The 12,266-nt window shown below is 38.0% G+C and overlaps 1 protein-coding gene across 1 annotated transcript in view; it reads left to right on the top strand.

The window, feature by feature from the left end:
- The first annotated feature begins 1,573 nt into the window (after window positions 1-1,573).
- Window positions 1,574-12,266, top strand: part of AGBL1 (ATP/GTP binding protein-like 1) — a 1,027,235-nt gene continuing 1,016,542 nt past the window's right edge. Inside the window, 2 exon segments of the mRNA XM_006885234.1 lie at window positions 1,574-1,697; window positions 6,839-6,970. Coding sequence (XP_006885296.1) covers window positions 1,574-1,697; window positions 6,839-6,970 — 256 coding nt within the window.

Genomic DNA, 12,266 nt, shown 5'->3' with positions numbered 1-12,266 from the left:
GGTACTCTCAATACTCTTCTCCAGCACCACAGCTCAAAGGCATCAATTCTCCTTTTATCCTTCTTGGTCATTTTCCAACTCTCTGATGCATAACAAGTGATTGCAAAGACCATGGCCTGTATCAGATGCACCTTAGTCTCCAGAGAGACACCATTGCTCTTTAGTGCTTTGGAGAGGTCCCTAACAGCAGACTTTCCCATCGCAATGTGCCTTCTAATTTCCTGGCTACTGGTGCCAAGACTGTTGACTGTGGAGCCAAGCAAACTAGAGCTGTGAACAATCTCAATCTCTTCACCATCCATCCTGATGCTGATCCTCATCTGCATAGCAAAGTCAAATAATTGCTAGGAAAAGTCATATTGAAAGCTAAACTGCACAGGAGTTGAACTGTTGATTTTTCAGAATTAGATAGCCACACCTATCTTTGAGGAGACTCTGGATGGGCTAGAGTTTACAACTGAACACATTAACCATATGCTACATCTGGGGACTCCTTAGTTTGCCCAGAGTGACCTGAAATATTTAGAATGAAAATTTAAAATTATTGTTCTGATACAGAACAGGGAGTGATAATGATTTCTTTGGTACCAGGTGTTACTTTGATACTAAAATATTAAAGGATGTTTTCTACGGATAATGTCCCACTTGACAGTTCTCTTTGGTTAGATCAAGTGCGCCCTGTCCATGCAGCATCACCCAGGATCCCTCCCAGACACGTTATTATGTCTTTTGAGCTTATGATGTGTCAAGATGAACTTCATGTTATAAGCTGATTAGCTAGAAAGAGCAATGATTCATCCTAGCCACTAGCCTCTTCTCAACTCTCTAGACAGAATGGTTATGCATTTGTTTTCCAAGGTATTGCTCCAATTTCACTCTCATAAATTTAACTACCATAAATTATTAAAAACCAGCACCAAAACATCATTGTGCTGATAGAAGAATGATCTAAAATAAGCCATCAATCCAATCTCCGTTGTAGATTATTCAGATAAACAGAGGGATACTGAAGTTTCCTCTTCCATTAAGTATATAATTTTATATATTCCCATATGCATATTTTTATGCATGTACACATACACATACTGAAGATTGCAATAAATTTTCAGAAAGGTGCTACTATCTATAGCTGACACAGGTAAATTAATCTGTTGTTGTTGTGTACTGTTGAGTTGGAACTGACGCAAAGCTGACCCTCTGGTGGGTTTTCAGAGGCAGCCAATCACATGGAAGGAGATTGCCCATCCTTCGCCCACAAAGCAGCTGGTAGATTTGAACTATGTGCCTTTGGGAATGCAGTGCAGCTTCTTGCCATTAGGCCACCAGTACTCCCTAAATTCATCTAAGTTCTTAAATATACCATCACTTCCACATCACACGCATCTTTCTCCTAATTACTTATGAGTTCAATTTTAACATACACTGCTTCAAGAACTACACAAGTTTGGATTCTGGGATGAATCATTCCTCTTTCTGCCTCTAGTTGTGACTTCTGCCTCTAAGGTAAATGAAGATGACTGCTTGTGGTTGATTCTCTGATTCTAATTCAGGCACAGACCGGAGGATTCACTACATGATCAGCAAGGGTGGAAGTGAAGCCCTTTTGCAAACCCTGGTGGACACAGCTCGGACGTCTTCCCCAGATTATGACATCCTCCTTCCTCTCTTCCGGCTGTTGGCCAAGGTTGGCCTAAGAGGTACCCATGCTTTCAGATCCAAGAAGGTGACTGATAGATTACTGAGGTGTTATTATGACAGTGACTTGGGGATCTCATGTGCTAAAGTACAGAGAAGAAGAAACATGTCGAGGACATTTGGATGATTATAGAACTAGACATGTAGAGAGATAATTTTCCTGTCAGTTTACCCAAAGTATGGTGCTTTAAGACAGAGCCCAGAGAAGGTGTATGCTTCTTGTAACATTGGTCATATGGATAAAGAAGAGAGATACCCCAAGGCAACTTTCAATCATTTAAAAAAAATAGAACTTGTCTCTAAATATACTTTTATATCATATAGACATTATATGTAAGTATTAGTTTTCTAGGTCTGTTGTTAAAAATATATCATAAACTGGGAAGCTTAAAATATAGAAATTTAATCTCACAGTTCTGAAGGCTAGATGTGTGAAATTAAGGTATTAACAAGTTCAAACCTTCTGCAAGCTCTGAAAGAGAATCTGTTCCATTTCTTTCTCTAAGTTTCTGGTGGTTTCAGGAAATCCTTAGTTTGTGCCAAATTTGCCTCTGATGTCACATGACATTTTACTCTACATGTCTATATTCTCTCTTCTTTTCATAAGGACTCTAGTCTTTGGAGAGAAAACCTTAGTTGAAAAGAATTTGAGAACCTGAAGCAATGCCTATTTATGCTCCATTCTCATATATCTTTCTTCACAGAAGATCCTGAAACATCTTTTTTAAAAACTCTAGACCTTCCTGGAGGTTTAAAGATCTGTATACTGAGAACTCCTGAGAACATTACAAACTACTAAAATATTTATTAGATGCTAATTATGTGCACTTGGAAGAAATATAGTCAGAATGCTCTTTAGAGGAAGGATGGTGAGACTTTGTCTCAAATATTTTGGGTGTGTTAGTAGGAGGGACCAGATCCTGAAAAAAAAAAAAAAAGATAGCATGTTTTAAAGAGTAAAGGGTAAAAAAAGAAAAATATTTTTAACAAGATTGATTGACACAGGGGCTGCAACAGTAAGCTTCGGTGGAGCAGGGACTACCAGGATAGTACAGGAAAGGGCAAATTTCCTTTTGTTGTAATAGTGTTTCCATGAGCTGTTGACTCAACAGTACCTAACAACAACAGCAACAGGTTCACAGCATTATATGTGTCATGATAGAGAAACATGACATTTCTCAAAGGTAGACTTTTTGATATCTAGTGCTGGGAGTTACAGCCAAAGTTATAAGGGCTTTGAAACATTTTTGCCTTTCAATATTTCCATCTTTTTTGAGCACATTCAGCAATTCAAATATAATTATTGAAAACCAAATTTTTTTAAAATTTGTATTTTGTATTGGTTTGCCTACAGAATTTTTATACTTTGTATTTTGTTTATATATATTGTGTTTCAAGTATTCCTCTATTCACCTTGTTTCCTATAAGATCATTTCCATACATTTTGTTTAATAAAATTAATCACCATTGATCCATGCCCACCATTACCTCACCTTTTCAGATTCCCACTGGACATTTCCTAATTCCTTCAACCTCTCCCTCTTCCTCTATAACTCTATGAACTCAAGATCTCTCCCCACTCCATTCTCAGCTCCTTCTTCCCTCCTTTGGACTTTTGCATACATTTTACTAGTAATCCTTCTACTTTTATAATAATGGCCATATGCGGTATTTGTCCTTATGAGACTGAGTTCTTTTACTCAGCATAATGTTCTTCAAATGCTCCCATGTTATGCAGTATTTTTCAATTTACTTGCTTCTGAGTGTTGCATAGTATTTCCTTCTGGGAATGTACCATGGTTTCTCAATCTATTTTTTTTTTTTGGATGGACATTTGACTATTTCCATTTTGTTGTTATTGTGACTATCACAGCTATGAACATCAGTGTACAAATCTTTGTTTGTGTTTTGGTTCTATTTTCCTTGAGATACAGTCCTTGCAGTGGAATATCTGGACCATATGGAATTTCTATGTTCAGTTTTATTAGGTAATGTCAAACTGTCTTCCAGAGTGCTTATACCATTTTACAATCCCTTCAACTGTGTGTGAAGAGTTCCAATCTGTCCACATCCTTTCCCACATTTTTTTCTTGCTGTCCTGTTAAACTTTATCTCTGCTACTGGAGTGGGATGGCATCTCATTGTGATTTTTATTTGTATCTCTCTTCTTGCCAGTGACTTTGAACATCTCTTCATGTGTTTGTTGGCAATCCAAATGTCTTTCTCTGTGAAAAGTCTTCCATGTCTTTTTCCCATTTTGTAATCAGTTTTTTTCTTGCAGAGACCCTGTAGAATTCTGTAGATGTTTGTGGAAACCTTTGTCTGAAATGGCATTGCCAAATGTTTGGTGTTTGTCCACCACTCAGTAGGCTTTATTTCCACCCTATTGGAAAAAATTTGATGCACATAGGAACTTAATCTTTTGAAGGTCACATTTACTGATGCTCTCCTCTCCTGGTTGTGCATTTCTTTCTGTATTTGCCAGCCTCTTTATACCATAGACTAGCCCTTCTAAGTTGGGTCCCATTTTGTCTCCTATGACCATCATGGGTTTGGCCTTATTTGTCAGCACTAGCAAAGCAAAGTATGCCCTAGACAAAAACCATCAATATTTACTCATTAAATATTCAATGGTTTTTACTGCATGCATTTAAGGGCCAGGTACTGTTCTTGTTGTTGTCGTGTGCCACTGGATTGGAAGCAACCCATAACTGACTCTCTAGTGGGTTTTCAGAGGCAGCATGGGAGGAGATTGCTAGTTCTTCTACAGAGTAGCTGGTGGATTAGAACTGCCTACCTTTAAGATTACAGTGCAGCTTCTTACTACTAGGCCAGCAGAGATCCCTAGACACTGCTCTAGGCATTGAGAATACCACAGTAATGGAGATAAATAAGAGGCCTGCTCTCCCAATGATTATATTTAACTTGGGAAGGCCTGATAGTAAATGAGCAATTAACTAGATGATAACAGGACGTAATGAACCTGGTGTGAGAAACCAAGAATGATGTTACCCCAAGGTGATATAGTCACAAAGTTTGAGTTCCAGCTTGAAGAATGAGAAGCAATGAGAGTAAAAACTGGACATGTGAGCTCAGGCAAACATTGCTATTGTTGAGTGCCTCGAGTTGGAACCTATTGATTGCTGTCCCTCCAGCGAGTTTTCGGAGGCTGTTAATAACTCGGGAGGAGATTCCCTGGTGGCAAATGGCATAAGCTTGAGAGTCATATCTCGGTAGCTGTGAGACCTTGAAAATTGAAATTTTTATAATTACTGTTTTCTAATCTCTGAGGCAGAGGCAGACATAGTTGCCATTGAATTGATTCTGGCTCGTCATAACTCCATGTGGGTTGACATAGAGCTGTGTGTGTTCCATAGATTTTTTTTCCAGTGGCTGATTTTTTTAAACTTCATATCCAAGTCTTTCTTCCCAGGTAGTCTGTTAGTATACTCAAACCATAGGCCTTGTAGTTAGACGTTAACAGCAGAGCACATTAAACATTTGAACCATCTGAGACTCTGTTGTTGGTTGCCATTAAGTTGTATCTAATTTATGATGATGTGGTTCTTGATTGCCGTTGAGTCAAGCACAACTCATAACAACCCTATGAATAAAAGGACTGAAGCCTTTCTATAATAACATTTATCAACGGCCATAGAGTTTCCAGAGGCACGGTGTTTAGGAAGTGGATGCCACTCGTGCTGCTTATGATGACCTTATATATAAACCAATTCTAATCCCACTGTTATATAGTCAATTCAGACTCAATTATAATAGAGTGGAACTTTCTCAAAATGTCTGGACAGGCCTCCAAGCTATAGATCTTCATGAAAGCCGACCATCCCATATTTATCTTGTGAAATTGCTAGTGGATTTGAATGGTTGACCTAAACTCTTTGAATCAATCTGTTATTTAGCTACAAGGTGACTTCAGGTGTTAGTTTTAAGTTTGAGGCTTATCTCAGGGCAACAGTATTCCAATCTCATTTAGTCTAGTAGGTATGATTATTTTTTTTTTTCTGTTTCTGAAGACAGTGTAAATTTGATGTTCTCTTCCACATTTTCTCCCATTCTGTTAGGACCCATCCACCCTGGCCTTGATTAGTATAGTCAGTAACAGTTATTGAGTGCTGTCTAGTCTTTGTCTAAGAGTGAATGTGGTGATTTGTGTAAACTATTTGTCATTCACAGGCTTATTCTTATTTTAAAGTCAATGCTGACAGAAGTGTATTCCTAAATACTTCAGACTACATTTCTTTGAAAAGATATTTTCTTGTATGTTCACATTGCAATTATCACAAATCCAGCAAAATTCACAAAATACACATTAATTTACACTCATTCCAAGTTTCTCCAAATAACATGTTTTAGCATATCTTTTACAGACATGGTTGAAGAAAGACTTACTTGATGTTGACATATTGCATTTGTATATCATGTCACTTATGTATTCTGAATTTTAGAAGTATCTCTTTGTTTTTATTTGTGATTTTAATAAAAATTTACAGAAAAGTTGGATTTTCATTTATTCATTGTTGCATATTTTCCACCTTAGCCTCCTCCCAGTTCACTTTTAAAAAAACAATATTCATTCGTTGGTGCATAATTCCCCCCTCCCAACCCCACACCAGTATATTTTGCTATGCTATTCTAGACTGTTGTTATACAAATAATGCCTAATCATATATTCCTTTTAAACAATTCTTTCTTCCATCTGTTCCAATGCAGTGTACATTATTTATCCCCTCTTTTCACATTTTCACCCTAATCCCCATGTCAGTTCTGTTTTATAACAGTGGTATTTTAGAAATATATTAAAAGAAGAAATTTATATGCAAACTGTAGTTTTTGTGTGCATGAGGAAAAGAAATCTCTTAAACATAGATGTCTATGAGTCAGACAACAAACAAATCTTAATTTAAACATTACTGAAGGAAAGATGGATCATGTGTGAACTCTAATTAGCTCTTCTGAGTCATCTAGCTCCATTGAGACTTACTTATCAGCACTTTCTATGAGGTCTGAAAATGTTTTTTGGCTATGATTATTTTCCTCCATCTCCCGTCTTTCTATACCCCATGCACCTTACAAACTTTAGAATCAATGTAAGGTGAAACTGAGACTGGTTTATTTGTCTTCTTAGATAAAAAGTTCGGACAGAAGGCACTGGAATTGGAGGCACTTGATGTAACATTGATTCTGGTCAGGAAAAACCTATCCAACAGCCAGAACCTCCTTCACTGTCTTTGGGCTCTGCGTGTGTTTGCCTCCAGTGGTAAGTGATTTTACTGTTCTCTGTTCTTTCAGAATTGAGGGAGAGTATGGGCTGAGTATGTATATAGTCTCAAACAGATATACTATACTATATATTGTGTTGTTGTTGTTGTTGTTGTTGTTGTTGTTAAGTACCTTCAAGTTGAGTATGACTCATAGTGACCATATCAACAAAATATTTAAGCCTTGTTCTATCCTGTGCCAGCCTCATACTTCCTGACATACAAGAGCTCATTGCAGCAGTCACCTGGTCAAGGGGTTTCTGCTGCTTCACCTACCCTCCACTCTTCCCAGCATCATGTCCCTCTCCAAGGAAGAGCCCCTCCTAAAAACATGCCCAAAGTATATGAAGTTGAAGCCTCATCATTATTGCCTCCAAAGAGCAGTCCAGCTTTACCCTTTCTAAGACAAGTTTGTTTTTTTGACTGTCTATGGGACGTTCAGTGCTCTGTTCTAACACAACAGCTCAAAGACATCAATTCTTCCTCTGTCATCTCTATTCATTGTCCAGCTCTCAGATGCTTAGCAAGTGATTGGAAAGACAATGGGCTGGATTAAATGCACATTAGTCCTCAAACTGACATAATAATTTGGAGAGGTCCCTAACTGCAGATTATCCCTGTGTGAGACATGTCCTTATTTCCTGTCTGCTGGTACCAAGGACATTAATTGTGGATCCAAGCAAGAAGAAGCTGTTGAAGTATCAATCTCTTCTCTATTCTTCATGCTGCTGGCTGTTGGTTCAGTGGTAAGAACCCATGTTTTCTTGATTGAGATGCAATCCAAGCTGAAGGCTGCAATCCTTGATCTTCTGCAACAAGTGTTTCAAGTCCTCCTCACTTTCAGCAAGCATGATTATCTATATAATGCAGGTTTTTTATAAGTCTCCCTCCAATTCTGTTTCTACACTATTCTTCATAGAATCAAGCTTCTTGGATAATTTGCTCAGAATACAGATTGAATAGGTGTGGAGAAAGAATACAACCCTGATGCACTCCCTTCTCAATTTTAAACCATGCAGTACTCCCTTGCTCTCCTTGAACAAAGCCTCCTGGTCCAGGTATAGATTTTGTGTTAGCACAATTAAGTCCTCTGGGATTCCCATTCTTCTCAATGTCAGCCACAACTTGTTATGATCCACACAGTCAAATGACTTTGCATAGTCAATAAAGCACACGTAGGCATGCTTCTTGTATTCCTTACTTTCAGCCAGAATCCATCTGACATCAGCAATGATGGCCCGGGTGCCATAGCCTCTTCTAAGTCCTGCTTGAACCTCTGGCAGTTACCTATGTATGTGCAATATACTATATATTGTACCATATACTGTATATTGTATACCTATATGCTATATATTGTACTATACATTATATGTTGTTATTGTGTACCATAGAGTCAGAATGGACCCATAACTGACCATCTGGCAGATTCTCAGAGGCAGTTAATCGCACAGGAGGAGATTGCCCATCCTTCTCACAAGATACTTATAAAGTACATTCCAAATATCCCCAGGATCCAGAGTCTTCAGAGGTGTGACATCACTCCTTTATATCCTCTTCAGCCAAGTAGAAACTTTGAGCTTCTCTCTAGAAACAGTCCTTAACATTGACCTTCTTGTTGTTTATGTATATCATTGAGTTGGAACTAACTCATAGCTGGCCCTCTAGCAAGTGTTCAGAGGCAGTAAATGACATGGGAAGAGATTGTCCATCTTGCTCCTGCAGAGCAGATGGTGATTGAGCCACATAGTTTTGGGTTAACAGCAAAATTCCTTACCATTGAGTCATCAAATCTCCTTAGAGAGTCAGATATTATAGTATTTTTATGACCAATTGCAGTGAGGTCAATTCTGATTCTTGGAGACCTCTGTGTATCAGAGAATAAGTACAATCCAAAGATTTTTTCAGTGATTGATTTTTCTGAAATCAACTCTCCACTTTTTCTTAATAGCCAAATGTATGGCCACCACATCACATGGGAATTCCACTACATTCTAAAACCCAGTGTCATCAAAATCTTTTGGATTCATAGCCACCCTATAGGACAGAGCAGAGCTGCCCCATAGGTTTTCCAAGGCTGTAAATCTTCCTGGAAGCAGAGTACCACTTCTTTCTTCTGTGAAGCAGTGGATGGGTTTGAACTTCTGAACTTCCAATTAGCAGCTGAAGTTTTTTGTAAACACTATATCACTAGTGTTCTCCATTGCATTCTAGACCTTTCTAATGATGTGGGAAATACCTATGACAGGAGAAATACAGACTATTTTGTTCTTACTATATCTAAGGTTAGTGCTATGTGAGTTTTAACTGTCCACCATTATCTCAGATCACATTTGTCCTTCCCATCCCTGAAACTAGTCACTGATTGCAACACCCTTTACTCGATATTCCCGCATCATCTTTTTCAATATAATCCTCCAGGTAGCAATTAGATAGATTCTAGCTCAGGAGTAAATACTAATTTGACATCACAGACTTGAATTGTTTTTGATTATCATAACAATACCACCATATGGCACTTTCAATCACTGTCTATGCGAGGTGGATGATGAATAAGGAAGACTGAAGAAAAATTTATGCCTTTGAATTGTGATGTTGATGAAGAATATTGAATAAACTGTCAAAAGAACAAACAAATCTACCTTGGAAGAAATGTAGCCAGAGTGGCGAATCTTGTCTCACACACTTTGGAAATGTTATCAGGAGAATGCCATACCCTAAAGAAGGAAACTATGGTTGGTAAAGCAGAGAGTGATAAAAAAAGATCTTCAATGAGCTGGATGAACACAGTGGCTGCAATAGTGAACTTGAGCCCTGTAGACACTGCAGAGATAGAGGATGGCATAGGAGCAGGGAGTGCTTTGTTCCATTGTACATACTGTCACAGGGTCACTAGACTTTGGAGCCTATTCAATGTCACCTAACAATATTATACTAAGATAAAAACCAAACCAAACCAAACCAAACCAAACCAAACCAAAGAATAAGCTTAGATGAATTGTTGTTATTTACCATCAAGTCAGAACCGACCCATAACTGACCGTTATCCGCAGAGTAGCTGATGAATTAGAACATTATGCCTTTTGAATTGCAGCACAGTTTCTTACCACTGGGCCACCAGTTCTCCCTTATTAGATGATCATAATAAGTCATGAAGACTGAGTTTCTCACTCTTAAACTCTTATGTTTCATCATATGGAAATATTTTTTATCAAAATGTCTAGAGTTTGTACATCTTATTTTTCTAAACCCCCTTTTTATAGAATAGATGTGAGAATTATTTATATGTAGAAAGAAAACATGGGTTGAGAACTGAAAAGAATGAATTTTGATTCTGATTTCCTTCCTAAGGAGCCCTATAAGGTGGACACTTAACTCGATTTCAAACTCAATTTCCTCCTTGGTAAAACTGCAGACAAGAAAACTCACAGACTTGATTGCTGTTATTGTTATGTATGGTCCAGTCCAAACCGACACATAGCTGACCCTCCAGTGAGCTTTTAGGGATGCAAATCATACTTGAGGAGATTGAACAAACTTTATAGAAGAAATATTAAGAGGATTTTCATGGCACATAATAGCGTCCCATTATTTACATTTTCCCTTAGTCTTTTGAGATAATAGGGAGAATGTTATTGAAAGTGAATAAATGACTTCTTTTTGGTAGCTAGCCCAGGAACTTCTAAAATAACCAAATTTTCATGGACAAATTTCATAAATAAGTATGGAGCATCTACAAAGAGGAAGTCTCTCTAGGGAATAATGAGATAGATTCTATGTTCATAGACAGAACCACATGTCACTCATTCATATATATTGGCCAGAAAGTGAGAATATGTTTGGAGAAGGCTAAATGTATAGACTCATCTCTAAGGAAGGAAGTGAGATGAGAAGACGTGACATTTTTATGAAGGACAACATTCACTGATAAGTATCCAGAATGTGTACCATCCCAATGTGAAGCTTGCCGACAGCCCAGGATTTGAAATATTTCATTGTAGTTCCTAACAGAATAATTAGGCTGAATAACTTACCTTCTTATTAAGCATAATAGGTAGAGAGATCAGAAATAAAAGTTCTCTACCCTAGAGCTCTGACAGATGCTGAGGTTGCCGGTGTATGTAAATGGCCACTTGATTTATATTCTAGGACTACACTGATGGCACTAAGTAATTATTTTATAACATATTTAAATTATGCTGTCTCTCTATATACACTGATTTTACTGATGAGAGGCAAGTGGAGTTCAAGAAGCCTGTGGATTACTGTCTCTTTGCTAAATGGTTAGCCACTGTTGAATGTTGCTTCAAGTATTCCAACAATTCCCATCTGTGGAAGGAGCTGGCTGCAACCAAAAGGGGCTGTGACAGCCAGTTTTCAGATATCCAATAAAGATGTTTCAAGGATGAACTCAGTGAGCATTTCTTCTTGTTATCTTCTCCAATTTCAAATCTAAAGTTTTCTATGTTGGAATCAGCGTTCCTAAAACAATCCCCTTCTTAACTGTACTTAAGACTAGAATTTGTTGTATTATTTTCCAATAATTTATTTTAGCATGTTATCTCAATTTATAAGTAAAGATTGAATTAGTAACCAGGATAGCAGAAGATTGATTGCTGAAAGTAGGAAGTCAACATCTTGAATTTCTATCTAGATAATTCCTACTCGCACTAGCTTCAAGAGGAAGATAAGCACAGAGAAAGTTCCAAGAAAATGAACTTTCAAAAAAAAAAGTAATTATAGGTTTAACTTCATTACAGAATAAAACTGGGTTGTAAAGAAGGTGAAGAAAGCTATCAATGTCATTAAAAGTAGAAAGCGTTTAAAGATACATTGATGTATATAGTAATTTATTATAAAAAGAAAATGCAATGTATTCTATTATACCATAACTGCTAAGAAAACGAACAGGTTTGTCCTACAGAGGGTGAAGCTGAGCTGCTCCTTGGGGGCAGGGATTCTGAAGCTTTGTCTGACATACTTTGGACATGTTGCAAGGAGGGACCAGTCCTTGGGAGGGATGTCATTCTTAGGAGGGTGGAGGGACAGCGCAGGAGGGGAAGGACCTCTATGAAGTGGCTTGATTCATTGACTGGGGGTAATGGGGGTAGGTGTGTTGGAGATGGTGAGATTGGCACAGGATCAGGCAGAGTTTAAGGCTGTTGTACATGTTGTTGTTGTTGTTATGTGCCATCGAGTCTTTTCCGACTCATAGCGACCCTATGCACAACAGCTCTAAACCCTGCTCTATCCTGCGCCAACCGCACCGACTCTGACACACCCATCCCGATTACCCCA

This window comes from Elephantulus edwardii, unplaced genomic scaffold, assembly GCF_000299155.1.
Source record: "Elephantulus edwardii isolate Elephantulus edwardi_28Jun2011 unplaced genomic scaffold, EleEdw1.0 scaffold00041, whole genome shotgun sequence".
NCBI classification, from domain to species: Eukaryota; Metazoa; Chordata; class Mammalia; order Macroscelidea; family Macroscelididae; genus Elephantulus; species Elephantulus edwardii.
Note: the sequence above shows the minus strand (reverse complement) of the source record. Positions and strands in the feature narration are given on the sequence as shown.